The 22,100-nt window shown below is 48.8% G+C and overlaps 1 protein-coding gene across 3 annotated transcripts in view; it reads left to right on the top strand.

The window, feature by feature from the left end:
* Positions 1 to 22,100, top strand: part of LOC119384175 (uncharacterized) — a 350,667-nt gene that overhangs the window by 112,093 nt on the left and 216,474 nt on the right. For all 3 annotated transcript variants that reach the window (XM_049412793.1, XM_049412794.1, XM_037652453.2), the window contains exon 4: positions 16,356 to 16,524. In XM_049412793.1, the coding sequence (XP_049268750.1) occupies positions 16,356 to 16,524 (169 nt within the window). The remainder of the gene's footprint in view (positions 1 to 16,355; positions 16,525 to 22,100) is intronic.

The following is a 22,100-nucleotide window of genomic DNA, read 5'->3' as shown; positions in this document are numbered from 1 at the left end:
TGATTGTTTAATACGAAACCACCTTGCTATTTGACTTAAATATATTCGTTTTCCTTTTTTTAGGTCACCTTAAAGTATTCTTATTGTTACAAATCAGCATGTAAGCAGAGCTAGAAGTGGCAATAGTGTGAATAGCAGTGATAACCTGCGGCGTTTTGTGCTGCTAGAATACGTCTGAGACGTTTAATGGCGGCTCAGGTTCTCTCAGAGAACAAGTGGCAAAAGATTGCACGTTAGTGAATATGTTGCTAACGAACGCTTTACGCCAACAGGTAAGTAAAATATGAAAAATCACTGCAGTTTTATGTCCTCAATTAATTGTGAGCGCCGACTGTGTAGTTCATCGTCTTTACACGACGCGTCACAAACGATATCGCTACCAACGTTGTTGGTGCTGTACACCTGTCGGTGGAGGCGGTATTACGAAAACAATATGCTTGCGGACAAGGTATGACTGCACCGCGGTATTTGCGCCATCATGTGGAGGCACTTGCAAGTAGATGGTAACCAGCTATAGCTGGTCGCCAAGTAGGGCAGCGACACCAATAAACTACAGAAGTGTCAAGCAAAAACGACTTAACAGCGCAGCAGTTAAAGAGCTGTCATGTCAAGCAGCCAAACAAATCCCAATAAGTCGTTTAGAAATGAAACTAATACGCCTTGAGCAAGGAAGTTTGTATCTTGTGATACAAACAGGTATTTTGTTAAAATTAAACAAAGCTGGTCGCAGTTAAGAAATTTTCAAGTAAACAAATTTCTACATAGGCCTCTGCTGCTTCATTATATATATATATAACAGCAAATTTGCAAATGTATCGAAGTATCTTAAGATACAATTGGGAAGTATCGTATCGGATACAATTATTCCGCTAGTATCTTGTACCTGTATCTCAAATACTTCTTGCCCGAGTATCTTGTACCGTATCGCGATACAATTTCAAAGTATCTTTGCCCAGCCCTGGTCGTACTCGTACGCGCTGTCATTCGCCTCAAACGCCACACCGAGCCGATTCCAATCTTGGCTTGGCTTGGCCTGCTGTTTGGCCGTGGTAGCCGGTCAATGGATACTTGACTGGCTAAAGCCAAAAGGCAGCCGTTACATGTAGCCAAACAAACATAGCCTTCAAGATCGGTAATTTCCGCGTGGATTTCTGACACTGGCACGATCTCCAGTTATAGCCAGTGCAACATTTTAGTGCTGGCAACGTAGCAAAAATATTGTAAACATTGCTGACAGCTTGTCAAGGCGTTCAACGTCGCACTCGACCAGCCAGCCGGAGTCCGAAAAATCGAACGGCGGGCTGTGGGGCGTCCGAATTTTCGGTCGTGAGTTTACATTACTTCAATGGGACGAGTGGCGGTGCCGCGAAGGTGTCCGAATAAACGAGCATGCCCGAATTTTCAGCGTCCGAATAAACGGTCGGCGACTGTAAATGCAAATAATTACAGACGAAGACGTGCGCAACCTCTGTCTACGACAGAAAAACAAATATTATTGCATAAAATGGCATAAATGCGCCAACGGTTGAACACAGCCGTACAGTGCTTCGTCCCGCACGGTTCGCAGATCATGGTGTCTCCCGTGTTCTGCACGGTGAGTCCAGTGCCCACTGTCAAATCAATACACTCCTGAGTGTCTTTAGAAGGGCAGAGCGGGAGCAGATAGCCAGATCACTGAAAGACAAGGGAGCGATTCCTTCTATTGTCCAGGTCGAATCGCGTAGAGCCAATTTCTCCCCTGGCAGTGAACCATTGGCGTAGTTAGGGAGGGAAGGGGTCTTTGGGGAGTTCAACCCCCCCCCCCCCCACAAACTTTGCAGTTTTGCATGTGTATATATACACGCACACATACGAACGCCCGCACAAACATACATAAAGTATGGTTAACCCCCGCCCCACCCCTTTCCGAAAAAGAATTTCTGGCTACGCTACTGCAGTGAACACCTTACAAAGTAAATTACGTTCAAAAGAAAAGCCCGTGCACATCACATTGTCTTTCTTTTTTTTTCTCTTCTTTCCGCTGACCAGCGGTCTCGCATTTGCTAGAGTCATTTGCCAAACGCCCGCGCCATGTGAGTGCGGCGGCGAATGCTCGCCGGCGTGTCCCTATAGGCACCGTGCATACGTTAGGAGCCGCCCCAGTCGCGCGCGGCCTCCAGCACCACAGCGGCCACGGCAACAAACTTGACGGGATATGGGAGCAGATGACGCAAGCGGCAGCAAGCCTCTGTGCCGTGTTCTGCTGCTTCGCTCGACGCGTTTTCGTTTCCGCTCGCTTTCAAAAGATGTTAAATTGTTAGCAGCTGCCACAGACCCTTGACGTTAGAGGGTATGCTTCTTTTCGCCAGACCTCGTGCACCCTCAGGGGAACGCGGCAGCATAAAATGCATGAGCAAGGGAAGACGACACGGAGGCTACGGGCTCGTTGAGCGAAACTGCGCGCCGCTTCGTTCACTAAACGATCACAGCTTGTCACCCTCAGGCTAACGTGGCAGCAGACTTGGCGGCTGCTTGAAAGAGACGACAACACCGGTGATTGCATTGCGTTCACTGCGCAGATTTCAACCAGTGCAGCCGAGCGGTCGTCTCAGCGGCTGTTAGCTATAGCCATGGCACTGCAAAGTGTGTCAATTATTATTACATTTGGGTTCAGAGAGCTATGTGCTATAGATGGTTTCTTCCGAGGAACTAATCTAAATAAGGGCAGAGAGCTTCTCGATCGAAGCGAGGCTGGCGAGGCATGTTCACAGCTTCGTGGAAGAGACGTTGCACGGTGGATCGTCAGTCACGGGGAAGTGCGCACCACAGATGCAAATGAACGCGCCGGGAAGATCCGTGAAAATCGAGGTATGTCGCTTAAGTTTGCTTTTTCTTAGTTAGAGGTCATGTAATGTTTTCTTATCACTTAAAGCAGGGACATCCGTGCGGCCAACTGGGAGTGCCGTGCCGGAGTCGCAGGAAAGTATAAAACCGCCGCGGCAGTTCCATTGTGCCTGAATAAAATTACTTGCGCATCGAAGACAAGCAAACCGCGATAATGGGGCTTTCCTTTAATTAAAAACATCTACCCGAAACACTCAACTGGGGCAATCACACACAAAAAAAAATGAAGAAAAGTGAGCGATTTTTTTTGCTTCTCTCCTTTTGTCAGCTTCATTACAAATAATCTGGAGGAACTTCTGCCTCTACAGTTAGGGCAAAGAGCATTGACGTCGAGCACGTGCTGAGGTTTTTCGGCAGCACTGAGTGCACTTTGTCTGACGTGCTCCGGGCAGAGGCCAGCGACGCGGCATCGCAGTCCCACCTCATGCTCCTTCCTGCCTCTACTCAAACGCTGAGCTTGTTTGTTTTGAAACGGATTATTTGCTCATTTTTATGTAGGCTCTCAGGCAAGCTGCTGAGTATATACAAGCAGTATGTCGAAGTGCCACATCAGGAAGTGGCCGAACTGTCAGCACGCATGTTATTAAACAGAAATGCTTCGGCAAATGAGCGTTTCTGTATAATTACTGCGACAAAGGTGTGAAGTAATACCTTTTGACACTTCGTCTTGGCAATGAGTCTGCTCTGCGATGTACACTTAGTGCACTTATTTAGGCCGGCACATTTTTTTTCTTTTTTGTATCTCCAAGGCGCACAGGGTAATTGACATGCTAGGCAAACGTGCAGATTGTGTATGGTCTCTGATTAGAAACCAGTAAAATCGCATACCTGGACAATTTCTGTAGGTGTTACTGCACCCAACAACGCAGCAATTATTCTTAGAGTTTGGCATAACCGACACAAATCGAACAGCCCGCGAGAAGGCCGCGCGCCGTCATCACGGAACCGTTGAGCAAGCAGGGCGAGCGGGTGAGAGTATCCCGTCAAGTCTGCGCTTGTTGCCGCTAGGGGCGCCTTCATTGGCGGCGGAGTTACGTCTGCACGGAGCCTATTCAGTGCTGCTAGCGGTTGTTTTCCGGAAGTTGGCTGAACTAGAGGACTAAGTTGAACCCCAAACAGTTCTGAACAGTCAATGTTGCCCGGTAACATGAATAACGGTCTCAAACTGCACTTTAAATCGAAACTTCAGGCTAAACAGTGTTCATATAAGCGCCAATTTTGAAAATAGGCGTTTATAGGCATTTGTGAGCATTTAGGCACATATGCCAAAAATAGGCATTTATAGGCACTATAAAAACACTATAAAAGCCCTTCTTAACCTCTGATTCATGCTCATATATCAAAGTGGCACGATAGGAACACAAGGAACAAAATAGGCATTTGCCTAAAATCCGGTCTCTACTGATGACCCTCTCTAGTCCGTCGGTCTTCTGCACAAGGACGGCGCCGAGTCCTACGCTGCTTGCGTCGGTGTGGATTTCTGTATCGGCGTATTCGTTGAAATGCGCAAGTATTGGAGGCGTCTGCAGGCATCGTTTCAGTTCTTGAAATGCCTCGACTTGCGCAGTTCCCCACTTAAACTCCACGTCGCTCTTCGGGAGGTGAGTTAGTGGCTTGGCGATTAGTGAAAATTCCTTGACGAAGCATCTGTAATAAGTGCACAAGCTGAGAAATCGGTGTACGGCCTTCTTGTCGGCGGGCGGCGGGAAGGCAGCGATGGCAGCTGTTTTCCGAGGGTCGGGGCAAACTCCAGATTTGCTAATGATGTGGACCAAGAACAGGAGCTCCTCGTACGCGAAACGGCACTTTTCTGGCTTCAGGGTGAGTCTGGAGGTCTTGATTGCTTGAAGTACAGCTTCAAGGCACCGGAGGTATTCGTCGAAGTTTGAGGCAAACACAACGACGTCATCCAAGTACACAAGGCACGTCTGCCACTTCTAGCTAGCCAGCACTGTATCCATAACGCGTTGGAAAGTCGCAGGTGCTGAGCAAAGACCAAAAGGCATGACATTGAACTCGAGCAGGCCGTCCGGTGTTATAAAGGCAGTCTTTTCTTGGTCTCTCTCGTTGACTTCGATTTGCCAGTAGCCGGTCATGAGGTCCATCGACGAAAAGTATGTCGCGTTGTGGAGTCGATCCAGGGCGTCGTCTATCCGTGGGAGAGGGTACATGTCCTTTGTGATTTTGTTCAGGTGACGATAATCGACGCAGAAACATAGGGTCCCATCCTTCTTCTTCACTAACACCACAGGAGACGCCCACGGGCTGTTGGACGGCTGGATGATGTCGTCGCGTAGCGTTTCGTCGACTTGTTTCTTAACAGCCTCCTGTTCCCGCGTCGAAACCCTCTAGGGACTCTGACGGAGTGGTCGAGCATTTTCTTCTGTTATAATGCGATGCTTAGCAAGGGGCGTTTGTTGGACCCGCAATGACGACGAGAAACAGTCTTTGTATTCCTGCAGAAGGCATCGAAGCTGTTGCTGTTGGCGAGCGGGATGACTTTGGTTTACGTCGAAGGGTGACTCAGGTATTGGGGTAGTCGTCGTAGCTTTGTCAGAATCTGAAAAGGCAAACGCATCGCTGACGGCCAAGATTTCTTCGATGTATGCAATCGTCATGCCCCTGCTCAGGTGTCTGTATATTCTTGGCTGAAGTTCGTTAGCATGACGCTACCTTTTCCTTCATGCAACCGAGCAATGCCCCTTGCGATGCAAATGTCACGGTCTAGCAGCAAACACTGATCGCTCTCGATGACACCTTCGATGTCTTCAGCTTTTTCGGTGGTGACAGGAATTATGACGCTGGAGCGAGGCAGGATGTTAACTTGATCCTCGAGCACGTTCAGGGCATGTTGACATGGATTCGTATCCGGCGGTGTCGTTTTGTCTGACGATAGAGTTATCGACTTGGTTCTTAAGTCGATGACGGCGCCGTGATGGTTTAAGAAGTCCATGCCAAATATGACGTCCCTGGAGCAGTGTTGCAATATTACGAAACTCGCAGGGTACGTGCGATTATTGATTGTGACTCTTGCTGTGTAGACTCCAGATGGCGTTACTAGATGGCCTCCAGCGGTACGGATTTCGGGGCCTTCCCAAGCAGTCTTAACTTTCTTCAACGTCGTGGCGAAGGGCCCACTGATGACACAATAGTCGGCTCCAGTATCAACGAGAGCGGTGACGTTGTGGCCATCAATGAGAACGTCGAGGTCGCTAGTTCGTCGTCTTGCGTTGCGGTTGGGTCACGGCATCAGGTCACGGCTGCGTCGGTTTGTTCCACTGCTTCCATGTTGCGTTGTCGGGTCTTCTTCGGTCCGCGAGATTTCGTCGTCAGGGCTTCGTCTGCTTCGCGTCGTGTTCTGCAGGTCTCGTCAAATTATCCTCGGTGGCGGCCGCGGAGGATCTTTGGCATTTCGTCGTACAGCAACCGCACCTCCATCGGTTGCTGCCCTTAGTTTTCTAGATACGGGCTAGGCGACCGGCCCCGGTTTGGGCCAGTGTGCTGCCAGCGGTGCGGTGACATGTAGCGGCCGGGCGACGGCTAGCAAGATGGTCGTCGTTCTTGCCACTGTGCTCCGGTGAGGTAGTCGTCGATGGCGCGAGGCCGTTCGCATGGCTGCGGGCGCGGCGTGTTGATGGCGAATCCGCGTAGCCCCATCTGTCGGTACTGGCAGCGGCAGTACGTGTGGCCAGCCTCCCCGCAATGGTAGCAGAGTGGGCGGTTGTCTGGGGCGTGCCAAACGTCGGTCTTCCTTGGCGCGTAGCACGGGGCATAGCGCTGGGCGACAGGAGGACGGTGGGGCGTCGGTGGTGGTGGCAGCGGCGGCGTCTGGTGGCCGAACTGTTTCGATGCGGTGTCTTGACGTGGGCGCGGAGGGGGAAAGTAGCGTCGGGCTGCTGCAGCGTAGCTCATGGCTTGCGGCTGAGGCGGCGCTGGCTGAGGAACACCCAGCGACTGTTGAATTTCTTCCCGCACAACGTCAGCAATCGACGTCACTTAGGGCTGCGTAAAAGGTACAAGCTTTTGCAGCTCTTCTCGAACGATGGTTCGGATCATTTCGCGCAAATCGTCGGAGCAAAGGGCATGAACAGCTATGCTGTCTTGAATTGTGCGCCGATTGTACTACCGGGTGCGCATTTCCAGCGTCTTCTCGATCGCGGTTGCCTCTGACAGGAATTCTTGGATGGTCTTGGGTGGGTTCCGCATCAGCCCAGCGAAGAGTTCTTGTTTGACTCCTCGCATGAGGAAACGGACTTTCTTCTCGTCGGGCATGTCGAGGTCAGCGTGGCGGAACAGTCGAGTCATTTCTTCCGCGAAAATGTTCACGTTCTCGTTCGGCAGTTGTGCCCGTGTATCCAGCAAGGTCGCGGCCCTTTCCTTTCGGACGACGCTCGCGAACGTCTCCAAGAAAGCGCTGCGAAAGAGGTCCCATTTTCGAAATGTTAGTTCTTGGTTCTCGACCATGTCCTTGCTGCTTCTTCCAGGTAAAAGTATACGTGGCGCAGCTTGTCGTCGGAGTTCCTGTTATTAAATGTTGAGACCCTTTCGAAGGTCTCCAGCCAAGTCTCGGGGTCTTCACATGGCGAACCACGGAAGGTCAGCAGCTCCCTGGGTGGCTGCATCACGATCGCTGTAGGGGGCACTGCTGCAGTCATCGTTCTTGTTGTCTTCGTTGCCGTGGTTTTTGGCTTGTCCGGTAGGCGTCCGTATTCTGGTGGGTGACCTTGCTGTCTGCGGCTGGCTCGCTGGTCAGCGGTGGCGCCTATGTCCCCTTGACGGTGTGGGCTTGGCTCACGGCTGGAGGGGTGTGTTCGGTACATGGACCGGGACACACCTCCACCAGATATCACGGGGTCGTGACGTCGACGAAGGTAGCAGTCGGCTGTTCATGATGAAACTCTTTATTTGGCTGAACTTGTGGCCGGGAAACTGAAAGCAATAGACACTGTACACTGATAGTGGCGAACAGAGCATCGGCCGTCGAAAAACTGACAAGCGGTGAAGCGCGTCAGCATTTATGCATGTATCGTAGAATATTCCAGTGTTATCGCTGGTTGTCGCACAATCTCTAGAATAAGCTCGAGTGTTCGCGTCTTGCACGCAATTTTAACAAAATGATCTACAATAATCGCGAAGCTTCTCGAACAATGAGGCACGGTTTGCGCTGAGCATTGCTGACAGCCTTTGTGGGCGAAAACCGAATACAGCAAAAGTGATAATAAGAAACGCACATATGCAGCAGTGGGTTATACTTGAGAAAATAGGGTATTCAGCAGTGATTCCACTCCTGCGCCAAAGTGCGCCAAATTGTATTTACTGCGCCATCCAGATAATATAGATGAAAATTGCGCCAAACTGCGCCAGAGTCTCGGGCTTGGGGGCGTCTGTCACCGGCAATCGCACTGCCGACGAGTCAAAACATGTGCAGCTTGATCTTGGAGCCGTCAAGGTTACAACCAGGGACCATGAATTATTCCGCTGAATAAACAGCGCTCGCGCATGCGTGCTGAGTAAGCCATGATGCCATGCACGGTGCCGACGCAGCTTCTGTCCTGCAAGTCGGCTTGACAGCAAAACACGCTTTCCGCTGAGGCTCGTGACGTCAAGGCCAATCAGCAGTGTGAAAGTGCGGCGATTCATCGGCGGACGTCGTCTGTTCCAGAAACGCTGCTGGTAACTCGTTTCAAGCGTCGTATGGCACGTAATGAAAGCAGTGTTCAGTAATAACTACACGCGGGCCGCTATAATGTCTGTCACTTCTGTTTCTGGACATCGCGGAATGAAATATGGATATCTAACTTTCCGTGCTTCGATTGCGTCTATGGAAGAATACGTACGTGAACGGTGGCAACGCATTGACACTTTTCCTCAGATGTACTTTATCCATAGATCTTCATCCAGAAGAACTTTTTCGTAATTCCTTCCACCAGCACATCCGGGTTTGTAATCACTCTGCAGTAAATACCTCTCAAAAGGCCCTGCCCTTTCGAGCTCGTGAGAGGGTTCCATTCAAATTTTTTGCTTGATTTTTTTAAAGGGGCCCTGCACCCATATTTTACCCTCCGATTTTTACATCAGAACGCGTTCCTTGTATCGTCTTGAGATGAATGCAAAAAGAATTTTGGATATAGACGCACGGAAACGGAAGTTATTGAACTTACAAATTCAAAATAAAAGCAGACGACAGAAATTGGCGTACCCTTTCGTATTTCACTCGCCCAGTGACGTGTAACTGGAGTTTTGTCTGCTTCCAATCAAAACGCAACTTACATTTTGCCATACCAGAACCCCGCAGCACATGGTGGCCTTCTAGACGCAAGCGGGCGCCGCTCCTTTTGACGGCTTCTGTGCCGCACAAGTTAGCAGATGACTGTATCAATGTACGCTGACATGAGAAAAGAATGAAACGAGAGTCCCCCAGTTTCGCTGCTGCTTGCGCAGCCGGTTACCGCGCACTTATATGAACGTGCACACAATCAAGTTTACTCAACACAATGCTGGCAGGTGACAAATAGCAAAGACGACACCAGCAGTTGATGGTAGGTGTGCAAACATACCTAGACACCTCGAGCACATGGAAAATCTGTGTAAGGCAGAAATGCAAAGCACAGTGTATTGATGAAGGCTGCGCCGGCAACGCCTTGAGTAGGCCGTTCGGCAGCACCATCTGTGTCGCAGTTTCTGATAAGTTAAAATCGATGCACAAATTGGTGTCCTTTTCGCAGCTGTAACGAGCATTAAACACATTAAAATGAGTAAATTCCACATACTGAGTGTGTCGCAAGCGTGTACTATATATTATTTATTTCCCACCAATCAAAACGAACAGCATAAGTCACGCATGCTACCTCACTTCCTGTAACAGAAACTGTCGTTGTACGACGCTGCAATCGGCGCGGAAACCCATTTCGGAAGCAAATTAAAATGTCAAACGCTTCGTTCTCGCCGCTTTTGTTGGTGCCACAGCAGTCATCAAGACCCATAGAAAGCAAACGGCCGATAAAAACAATGTGCGTAATTGAGGGTGCAGGGCCCCTTTAAAGGCGCGCACTTTTACTTGCGGTAGAACATACGATGCGCGGGGGGATGTTATCAATTTGGACTTTATACTAGACATGACGGCAAAAACCCGTCGAGAGTGTCCATATAATTGCTTTCGCAATAAAATGTCATCTCAGTAATAAAAACATGTCTCCTGGTCGGAGCAGCCGCAATTGCGTTTTAATATGCGCAGCTGTCAGTAGCGGGCACGTCGCTGACGGCCCACTGTGAAGCGGCTACGCCATGTTATACGTCCACCCCTCGCTTTCCAGGGTTTAAAAACACTTGGTTTCGCTTAAGGGAGAAGCAATGAATGCGACACCAACAAATTGTATTGTTATACGAAGTAAGACTAGCAGCTAACTCTTTTTGATCCGATCTCGCGTAACTGAACAAAACGCTGGTTTAAGGGAATATGACCGTTCCAGGAATCGAAGCGGTTTTTGTTTTGTGACTAAACGCGAAGTAGGCGTTGAGAGCACAGCAAGTTTACAAGGCGTCTCCTGATGCCTCGAGATAGCTTGGGCCAGTGACTGAGCCCTTCAAGCGATGCATTTTCCCCCCAACCCTCCCCTGGCGCCCCTTCATGTTCCTTACGAAACACGGGCGGGGCGTTTCGTCTCTGTTTGATGAGCAATCGACGGCAGGCCGTCACACGGGAAGATGTTATCACATGCGCTCTCCATGCGACGGAAACGGCCGGCTCGTTTAATCTCCGCTTCAGCCGCGTTCGTCGCCAACGCTCGCGAGCTTTTACCCGCGGGTAGAATGCGCGGGGTGATATTATGAATTTGGACTTTATATGGAAAATTACACAATGCTGATGGCAAAAACACGTCGAGAGTGTCCATATAATTGCCATCACAATAAAAATTAAAACTTGAGAAGCCATTCTACTCTGCGAAAGTGGATAAGCGAAGCTGTTTCGCGCACAGCACAGAGGTGACATGATGGAGGACAGTTTGGTATGTAAGGCCAGGTTGCTAACGGCCAGGCTGTTAGTGTTCAATATGCAAGATTAATGCGAAAGCCTTCGACCTTATGCTTCATCAAACACGAAAATTGACCGTCGGCGGCGTCAATCGATTTATGCAAAACAAAAAATAATCATCACGTGATGGCGTCATCATCACGTCATAGATCGTCATAACTTGTGACGTCACCATGACGTCATAGATCGTCATAACTTGTGACGTCATCATGGTGTCATATATTGTGATGTCACGTGATGACGTCATCTAATGACATCGTCGCTTGGCACTGCTTCCGTGATCGGTGTGCCGATCATGGAGGCAGTGCAAAACCAGGTGAGGTGCAGGAAGCCTGCAGAGAGGGAGGGGGAGGATCAACACACCGATCGAGAAGAAAAAGAACCTGGCTTTCACCTTGGAGTCGTTTTACGGGAATGCATTAGGGACAGTGTGACTCTTTGGCATTGAGGCACTGTTTTACGTCACGGCGTTTGTCTACCATGTCTGCTGATAACCACACAGGTGTATTTAGAGTGTTATTTCATAAAGCACAATTTTATTGATCTGGTATTCTGTTTATTTGCTAGTGTCGAAAAAAATCCAGTTTCACCGCAAGGGCGAAGGAATGAATGCGATAGCAACAAATTGTAGTGTTAACGAAGTCAGGCTGGCAGCTAACTGTTTCGTATCCGCTCTCGCGTAACTACAAAACGCTGGTGTAAGAGAATACGGCCGCTCCAGGGAGAGATGCTCTCCGCATAGTCACTTTGCGTTGAGAGCGCAGCACGTAGAAGGGTATACGAGCCGGCTGCTCTGATGGCTTTCGAGATAGCGCTCGCGACCGCGCCCTTAAGGCCTGAACACACGTACGCGTTGCAGCGCGTCAGATCGTGACTTTGACGTGGCGCCGCGCCCTCTCCCTATAGAGAGACGGCACGCAGCTTCGCGTAGCCGCGCGCCCTCTCTCTCTACAGGGAGAGGGCGCGGTGCTGTGTCATAAAGTCACGCGCTGCAACGCGTACACGTGTTCAGGCCTTTAGGTTCAAAGTTCATAGTAGCTTCCCGCGCGACAACCCTTGAGTTTCCCGCGCGACAACCCTCCGACGCCAACTGCTTGTCTCGTGCCCCCGTCGACGCACCGCCGCAGGATGACCACGATGATGACTGCTTCTTGGGAACCATAAGTGCCGACGACTTCGCTGAACGACAGCAAACCGATCCGGAACTCGGGGGCCTTGTGGAATACCTCAAGGGCAGGACCGCCGTTGTTCCGAAAGTATTCAGGCGGGGATTGGCGTCATTTTTCTTGAAAAACGACATCCTCGTAAAGAAGAACTTCTCTCCGGCTCGAGCCAACTACCTTATCGTTGTACCTTCGGCACTGTGACGAGAAGTTCTGCAGGCCCTGCACAACGACCCGATGGCTGGCCACCTCGGCTTTTCCTGCACGCTCGCGAGAATACAGGAAAAATACTAGTGGCCACGCCTTCCGGGGACGTCGCCGACTACGTTAAGACTTGCCGAGATTGCCAGCGACGGAAGACACTGCCGACTAGGCCAGCGGGATTTCTGCAGCCAATCGAACCACCTCACCGGCCGTTCCAGCAAATCGGGATGAACCTACTGGGGCCATTCCCGATGTTGACTTCCGGCAACAAGTGGATCGTCGTAGCAACTGACTACCTCACCGGCTACGCCGAGACAAAGGCCTTGCCCAAAGGCAGTGCCGCCGAGGTTGCCAAGTTCTTCGTGGAGAACATCGTCTTGCGTCATGGCGGTCCAGAGGTCCTCATCACAGACAGAGGTACTGCCTTTACTGTGGACCTAACTCGGGTGATCTTCAAGTACAGCGAGACGAGCCACCGCTGCACCACCGCCTACCATCCGCAGACGAATGGCCTCACCGAACGTCTAAATAAGACCATTGCCGACATGCTGGCCATGTACGGCGACGTTCAGCACCAGACGTGGGATGCCGTCCTTCCGTACGTGACCTTCGCTTACAACACGGCCGTCCAAGAAACAACGCAGATGACGCTGTACAAGTTGGTCTACGGAAGGAGCTGGCGACGGCGCTCGAGGCCATGCTACCGAACGTCACCGACGAAGAAAACCTTGACGCCGCCGCTTACTTACAACGTGCCGAAGAAGCTCGACAGCTCGCCCGCCTGCGCATCAAGACCCAGCAGTACACCGACAGCCGTCGCTACAATCTTCGACGACGCTTCGTGGAATACCAGCCCGGTGACCGTGTTTGGGTCTGGACGCCGATACGCCGACGTGGACTTAGTGAAAAACTTCTGCGTGGGAGATTGATGACTGATGACTGCGAGAAATGCGGGGGAGATTAGCCCCGTCCAAAGACTTCAAAGAGTTGTGTTCGCGAGGCCTATCATTTAATTAAGGAGACATGGCACTTTTAAACGTTTTTTTAAAATTCTTGATCCATTTTGATAAAACTTGCAGAGTTTAAGAATATTTGTGTGCTGATTTCAAATATGCAGTCGGTTTTTTTTTTCGATAATAAATAGTTTCCAGGATATCACAGACACTCACTTCTTTGTTTGAGGCCTAATTAGCTAATTAACCGCAACCTGAACATCATTATACAATCCACAGAATACACTGAGAATGTTTATAGTGTGTTTGTAAAGCATAAGTAATTGCTTTAGGCCGTTTCCAAGCAGAGTTGTGGGCTGTTGCACCCGATTTATAAAAATGCCCCATTTCGTGCTCGAAACAAAGCCTTAATTTCGAACCTTTTCTCATGAAAGTACTATAACTAAATCTGCCTTACGACACATCGCATCTGTTTATCTTAGAAGCAAAAAAAGAAATCATAATGATAACCCAGATAGAACAAAAGATATTGCTCCTCCATCACAGGAAGAGCATGAAAAATTGTTTGCTGTTGAGTTGAGTTGAGTTTATTTACCACATACAGTTTTACAGTAAGTGGTTGGGACAGGGAAAAAAAGCTGCATGAAAACAGCTTGACAATGCCCCACGTCCCAAATCACTGTGGCAAAACACGACAGTGTCACCCTCAATTTAAAGGGCAGGATGCAAAGTTTTGGTTTTTTAATGTAAGATATGGATAGGAGACGACGGTATGCAGCAATGAAAATTTGTAGCCAGGTGCACAATGATGTCAGGAATGTGAAGAGATGGCGAGCAAAAACTAGATTTTCAGGTCAATTTGCGGTCCCTAAGTGGCACAGTCCCCCTTCGATCGGTTTGGCTGATGTAAGCTGTTTCACAGGTTAGTTTAATCAGATACACCACACGTGTGGTGCAGGTCGTGTACCTGTTTTCATGCCGAACATGCCGGGGTTCTGGTGCTTCCCCAAGCCACCCGTGCACACAGCGAAAAAAGTTTGCAGGGGGCATAAAAAATGACATCTACGCCCTGTCTCATAGCAACTTTTTTAACACTGTGGCAAACCTTATGCAAATAAGGCATCACAACAACACTTTTACGCTGAGTACCTACTATCTGAGTACCTACCTACTACCTACAGAATGGGCCACTCAGGAGGGATGTTTTCACAACCTCCGCTACCGGGCCCTTAATTTCATCTTTTAGGGTATTCTAAGTAAGCATGCATGCATTTGTGTAAAAATCTATTCTGTTAAACATGTGGTCCAACTGCTGCAGCTTAGAGACAAATATTTCCATGTGAAAATGTGTGCTTGGTAACTGCTGCTTTAGATGCTGTGCCGAAGTGGCTTCAGTCAATCACATCACTGAGTACGTTCGGGTTAGTTTGCACGTTTACTCATGCCACAAGCCGCTGCAGATAAAATTAATGTTCCACACGTGCACATGCTCTGCAACGTGAATGGAGCAGCTTGCAGTGGAGCACACAGAGCCTTGTAGCACTGCTGTTCGTGCGATTGCAACGGGCAATGTTAACTAATCTTATATTAGCAAGCTGCATCCATGAACAATTGTGATTTTGTGTGGTCATCACGTTGCCGCAACACATTTCGAGCACCTGCAGTCTTCTCTTTCTCCAAAAATGCCCAAAGATGCCCAAAACTATGTCCTGGTGCAGGCTTGCAGCAAATTTTGTAGAAGAGGCAGGGTATGGGCCAGTTGGTTGTTCATAGTGTACACTTTATCGCGCTGACAATAGACGAAATCTACGTAGAAGCAACGACACGGGACAACACAAGCGCATCATCACGCTTGTGTTGTCCCGTGTCGTTCCTTCTACGTAGCTTTCGTCTATTGTCAGCGTGATGAAGTGTACAAAATTATGTAGTTTTGCAGGATATGACTGCGGGACCCCCCCTATGTAATGCCCCTACAAAAGAGAGGGGGGCCTTTAAGGTAATAAACTGAACTGAACTGAACTGAATGACTACGTCTGTTCTTTCACTCACTCGGCTGTTTTGACTGTGAGAAATTCTGGAAAGTTACCGAATCTAGGACGTAAACACAATGCGTAAACATGCGTGCCGCAGTGAACAATCGATGTCGATGCAGCTAGTGAGGTCGAAAAGTGAACATGGCAGCCGTGACATGTTGACTGTAAAGCACAGCCTTGGAGATCCGAGGGTGCTGTTGCTGAGGTGTCAATCTCTGGCAATAGTAATCAGAGGTTGACTGTTATGCTTCTGGCACCCACTTCTAGAGGTGCCTGTTTGACTCAAGAAAGTCCCATTGAAACAGGGTGCTACATTGTGGCATTGAAGTTTAATTTCGTCAACGCTTTAACACACCGTGTGGTGGCGGTTTTAGCGCATGCCTCGCTCATAGCATCCATCCATATCGACAAATAGCTCTCCGACGCTCGCCTGGCTGTCGCTCCGCGTTCCCTGCGCGCCCTGTGAGAAGTAGCGTGCAGGCTAGAGGAAAGACACGACGCGCGTAGCGTTTCTCTTCGCATTTCGCGACGCTTTGAAGGAGTGCATATCGAGCTATAGTGTTTATTGGTGCTTGTAGATGCCATCTTTGCGCGGGATTCACCATATGCGGAGTCCACGTATACGTTAAGAACTTAAACTACCACAAGGGTTAAATCAGGATCATGGGCGTTTGTCGTCGTTACGGAGATGCGCCACTAGGCGTCAACGTGAGTGAGATGCGTCCACATCAACCGGTGCTATATCTGCCAAACAACAGTAGACATTGTACAAGCTCTCATATACCAATGCACTATAAATAATAAACTACTTCTGTGACAACACGTTTCACTTTTTTAGGCTAGTACTAACCGGTAACCCAAGAGTTGACCTGAAGCAATAGAAATTATGAAAAATATTTGCATTGCTATTGAAGTATTTTCATGCAAAAGTGTTCCTTTGTGCCACATGCTGAAATGCTACTCTTTGAGAAGCGGCATCATAATTAGCTGTGCGGGAACGAAGTGCCAAGTGGGCTTAAATGTTGCTACCCCATAACTGGTGTAAAAGGAGGGGGGGGTGCTAAAACAGTGCTCTTGAATGGTGCAGGCCGGAGGCTGGGGCAGCACCTTTGCTGCGCACAGTGACGCAGACATTGAAAGTGCGCTGGCTAGACGAGCTACTGGAGCACAAGGCCATCTCCTGTCCCATCCACGACTGCCCGTTCACCTGCCCTGCCATCACAGCAATGGAGAAGCACTACTCACAGTGCACTGGGGTGAGACACAAAAACTTTCTCATGCCACCATGGCCTCACTGGAGGGATGTCACTGTCCTAAGTTTCATTCAGGTGGCTTAGTGGCAGCAGAATCAGCTTGAGAAACTCAGTTCAGCCAACAATTATTGTTTCGCGGTTGCAGTATCTTGTACAGGGGTGCAGCAGCTGCGCCAATTTGATAGAATTGCTTATTTTTGCATCAAGCTAAGCCAAAACCATGAAATTTTTTGAAATTGTGTCACACTGCGCCAAACTGCCCAACCAGCCTCAAAATTTTCAGTTGCATTTGTTTTAGCAAGAAATGGAGGCTGCAGTGGCCACCTGCTGTTTGGGCATCATCACCCAATCCAATTCAGACATGCAGAAAAGGCATAGGCGCGCTTTGTGTTGGGCGCCCAAAAACTTCCATTTTCTGCTGGTTGCAGTGCTGCTGTACATGAACATCTAAATACCATTGCGGAGGCTCCGTATAAAGAATGTTACGGGACACTAAAGAGTAAAACAATTTTTCTCTTTCTACTAAATTACTCTTTCACAATACCAATATTACCATGCTTGCCACGATACTTGCAACGTGGGCTTGTTGCCACGAGAAAATGTGCAAAAAGAAAATGCACGTGGCGACTCCACCTTGACGTTCCCACTCCAGTCACTGCGATGTCATGGATTTGGTTGGCGTGTACTAGAGCATACACCATTCCTAATCGGCAAAAATAGACTGCATTGTCCTCTGAGGCAGCCATAGATTTAACATACCAAGTTCCACGAAATTTAGTTGAGCTAACGTCACCAAAATACGAAAACTACTCTGAAATTCGCGACATCATAAAATTTAAAAGTAAAACTTTGACTTTGATTTACTCCTTTAACCCTTTCGCTGTCACTGACGTATCGGTACATTTTCGCATCCCCCCTCCCCCACAGTGTCACTGATGTACCGTATGTTCTCCATCGTGTGTTAAAAAATTCGTGCCACAGCGCAAAGCTGGCGTGATTTAGCATGATTCTACTGGTTGCGCCATGTGTATATTCTTTCTTGAAGCACGTATTTTCGCCCCTTGCTGTGTTGTGCGTGTATTGAAGAACACGGAGCAAAGGCGTCCACCCTTCTTTGCTGGACGGCTTGGTTGCTCGGTGCGCACTACTCTCTTGAGCTGAGTGACCATGCAGTGCCCGTACGATTACGGGTACAAGGATTGTTCTACCATCTGCTGCAGGTTTTCAGGGCTTTTTCCTTCTTTTTGTATTCTGTTGGCATATCTGCTACGGCGGGTCAAGTTGAGGGGCACATGCAGTTGCCTCTCAGACCGACATATGACTCGATCGATGCCTTTCGCATGCTTGCCGCGGCCTCACTTGCTGCGGATAGCAGCAAGCGAGGCCGTGGCGCTGCTTTAAAACGCATTATTGCGCTGAAACTGCTCCTAAGCAGTCTTTGGTGCCTTCATGTGCCGATGTTATCGGCAGCGTTGCACGTCCAATGTCGCACTCTTTTACTTGCGGGGAGAACATATGATGTGCGGCCTATGTCAACGATTTGAACTTTATATAGAAAATGACGACGACGACAAAACCCGCCGAGAGTGTCCATATAATTGCAATAAAAGTGAACATTATAGTTCTCTCGTCTTCTCATTTATGCATGTCAGCAGTTCTGTTTTGTCAATGTAAAGATTTAAAAAAAATTTCTCTCAAGTGTAGTCAGGTTTTGCTACACAGTGCTTTGCTTATCTCTATTTTCCTCTCTGTTCTCATGTCGGCTGTGGCGCTTTAATGACAGGAGCATAAGCCTTTCTGATTTATTTTTATTGAGTCTCATTGGGTTTAGAATGAAAGTAACTTTTATTAGTTTCTCTAGCCTTCAGTTGTTGTGCATGTCAGCTGCGGTGTTTTATAAACATAATAACATGAACATTTTTTATTCGTCTGAGGTCTCGTAAAGTGTACATATCCAAAGCATCGCATTTCTTGTTTTCTCTGCGTTAATCTGTCAGCTGTGATGTTTTAATGATGGGAACATATATTATATAAATATATATATATATACTGGCTGTCTCAGCTAACTTGGGCCAAGATTTAAAAAAAAACCATGCACTCTAGGAAAGTTCTACCTGTTGTTTATTAGCGGTAGTCGTGTGTACATACAACCTGTATCTTTTTCATGACTAAGTGCTAATTATTTAAGTAGCTTTAATTAGCCAACTTATTTATTCTTGCTCGAATCTGTAAAATATTAAGTTTATATTGTACCTCGCCTCAAATAACCCCAGAATGAGGCATTTATTTTTTGCTGAAATCTGCTGGTTGTTTTTCCGAGAAAAAACAAAAGTGCGTGAAACACGCCTAATATGAAATAGATGTGCGATCGCGCACGGCTACTCAAGCGCTTTCAATTGTGTTTTAATTGATACATGGCTGCGTTCGTTCATTGTACAGGGCTTCATGCTGTTTGATAGACGCGCATCAGAACACGCTGCTGAGACATCTATTATCGAGCGTGAAGCCCTGTACAGTGTCAATTTTTATGAAAGGGAACACGGGAGCGCATGGCCTGCGCGCTCCGGCGGCTGCCGTAAGCTCCGTCAACCGACAGCTAACGAAAGCTTGCCCGCTTTTGGCGTCATCTATTGGCTAACAAAATAACGAATCATGGCTGGTTGAGAAGCACCTTTAGATAACGCTGCTTCTCGGCTCGCGTTAAGGGCAATTCCTGCAGCTCGCGCAGTGCTGGCGCGCCACGCTCGATTTGTTGACAGGCAGACGACGTGCTGCCTGCATCGCCCGTTACGCGAGCCGAGATGCAGCGTTATCTAAAAGCGCTTCGCAACCGGCCATGACTTGTTATTTTGTTTGCCAATAGATGACGCCAAAGCGGGCGAGCTTTCGTTAGCTGTCGGTTGACGGAGCTGAAGGCAGCCGTCGCAGAGCGCAGGCCACGCGTTCGCGTGTTCCCTTTCATAAAAATTGACACTGTACAATGCGGTAATGAACGAATGCAGCCATGTATCAACTAAAGAACGCTTGGAAGTGCTGGAGTATTGGCACGGATAGTGCGCATCTATTTCATATTTGGTGTCTCTCATGCTTTTGTTTTTTCTCAGAAAAAAAAATAAATGCTTGATTCTCAGGTTATTTGAGGTGATGACAACATCAAATTAATATTTTACCGATTCATGCAAAAACAAAAAAATGGCTACTTAAAGCTAATTAATTAATTAGCACTTAGTCATTAAAAAATACAGGTTGTATATACACACGACTACCGCTAATAAACAACAGGTAGAACTTTCCTAGAGCGCATGGTTCTTTTTAAAATCTTGGTCCAAGTTAGCTGGGACAGCTGGTGTATATATATATATTGAGGGTTCTCCCCACGGTGGTCGGTGGTGGTTTTGCCGTCCACCACCTCCCACCTCTCGGGGTTCAGACTTGCTGTACTCGGGGAAAACTGGAAGCTAGGAGCGCGAGACGTCGGCTCCCGTAAGAGCGAACCGAAAACGCAGGCCGGGAAGGAAATGTTCAGTGAACGGACCCGTCAGCGGCTGTAGAGAAAAGTGACGGTCAAAGAACGTGCTCATCACAAAAGAACAGGAGTTGAGAGCGCACGGTGACATCTCTTTCCCTTTCTTGCCTAGGCTTGGCTGGCATGGCGTTGGCTTGGCTGCGCCTCCATGCAGCTAATGCAGCTTCGGCATTCGGCGCACCGATACCGATTGTACCGAAATGTTGGCTCGCGCGAGCTCTTCTCTCGTCGTTGTTGAGGGCCTCTATTCGCAACGTTGTCGCTCCTTTCTTTCTCAGCTTTATTTATTGTTTTCTCAGTGACATTCTCCGGTCATTAGCCGACATATACCTACCGATGGGTCCCTCGGGCGACGCGGACTACCCCCACTACCGGGGCCTCCAGAGGGAGGACAGAGTTGTCAAAATGAGCCATCGCGGATGGTGAGGTCAGTAGGTCGACTAGCTGGGAAAAAGCTGAAGCTTGGGCATGGCCCCAGGAGAAGGGGACGTCATTTTTAATCCTTTGAGGGTCGAATTTTTTTGCGAAATGCGCTCCAAAAATGTGTATTTTTTTTATTGCTGAATTAAAATCTTCAGACGATTCTATCTAAGCAAAAAATTCTCAAATTATTTTTGCGTGACCATAAAGTGACGTAAAAATCATTTTTGTGGTTACATACATATGGTTTATCCGTGAGTAACATCAAGCAAAATCCTAAAAAAAACCACTTATACGATTTTTTATAAATAAAAATTATGCGTTGTATAAACATAGCTCACAGACTTACAAAAATACACTTGGCGAATAGTCCACATCGGAAGAATCACCGCTCGACTCACTAGCAGCAGAGCAACCGGTGTGCACTTCCATAGTGTAAGTGAACTTCATGAGTGAGTGCACGGAAGAAAACTATGGTTGTGTGCCCATCTGGAAAACAAAACGAGTGGAAAAGCTATAATAAACCTTTGTCTTATTGCCAATGAGACGGAGTTAGTTTTTCCGAGTCCCTAAAACAGGAAACGCGACCACGGTGGCGTTGTTTGTGTAATTTAGCGCCGCACGGAGACAGATGTAATCGGGCCCCGGGTAGCAATAAATGAAAGAGTCACAAGCGGTCACCCTTTGAGGTGTCTTGGACCAGACAGTCATCAGCTTAGCGGGTGCGAGAAGCGATAACCACCGGAAGGACAAAACTAAAACCAGCCACACCACGGCGCATGCTCGGATGCGCAAGCGAAAACCAGCGCGCCACTTTGGAAGGAAAAAAAAAGAAAGAAAAACAATGGAGAGACATAAGTACATGAAAAAAGTTCCATGTATTACCGAAGTGTGGCAGCACATGCCAAGCAAGAGAAATGATCCGAAAAGGCACGTGTTTTCAACATACAATGTCGTACATGTACGGTGAAAACCCTTTGGCGCCTGTTAAGTGATGTTGTACATGTTGTGGGAATCGAGCGCGCCCTCCCCTTTGGCGCCTCGTTCCCCAGCTAGCGCGCGTGTTGGCCCCGCGTGGCTCGAGCGCCGGGAACCGCCGTTAATCGGCAGACCACGGCGGCAGCGCCAGGCCTCTTTGTCTGGTGCGAGCCATGCGTCGGCTTCCCGGCGCGCGGGCACGCGTCCGGGCATGCCTCGACATGCTCACATGCTCACGCCACCAAGCTAGCTTACGTCACTGAGCAACGCCTGTCCTCATTGGCCGCCAGTGACAACCCCCTTCCCCGTTGAGCTCGCTTCTGTCTGGCACGGGCTTGCCCGCGTCAGATGCTCTCAGGCCTTGACGAGAGGTTGACGCGCTGCTGAGCAGGCGGCTTCTCGTTCGTGCGTTCGACTTCGGCCCTCGAGCGTGAGTCGTCGCGCCGTAGGCAAGCGTACTTGCTCGGTCTTGCGGAGTTCCCTATACGGCCTGCAAGCTCGTGAGTGTCGCACTGTGCTGCATCTTGGGTTAATAAACCCGTTGTTGTTGTTACCCTGCCTCGTGCGTGGTTTCTGCGCCGTGTCGGAGAAAACGACGAACCCGGCCGCAGCGTCGTCGCACGCAGTGGCAGTGGAGAACGTCGCGTCCCTACAC

Source organism: Rhipicephalus sanguineus, chromosome 2 (assembly GCF_013339695.2).
Source record: "Rhipicephalus sanguineus isolate Rsan-2018 chromosome 2, BIME_Rsan_1.4, whole genome shotgun sequence".
NCBI classification, from domain to species: domain Eukaryota; kingdom Metazoa; phylum Arthropoda; class Arachnida; order Ixodida; family Ixodidae; genus Rhipicephalus; species Rhipicephalus sanguineus.
This window is presented reverse-complemented; position numbering and strand designations above follow the sequence as displayed.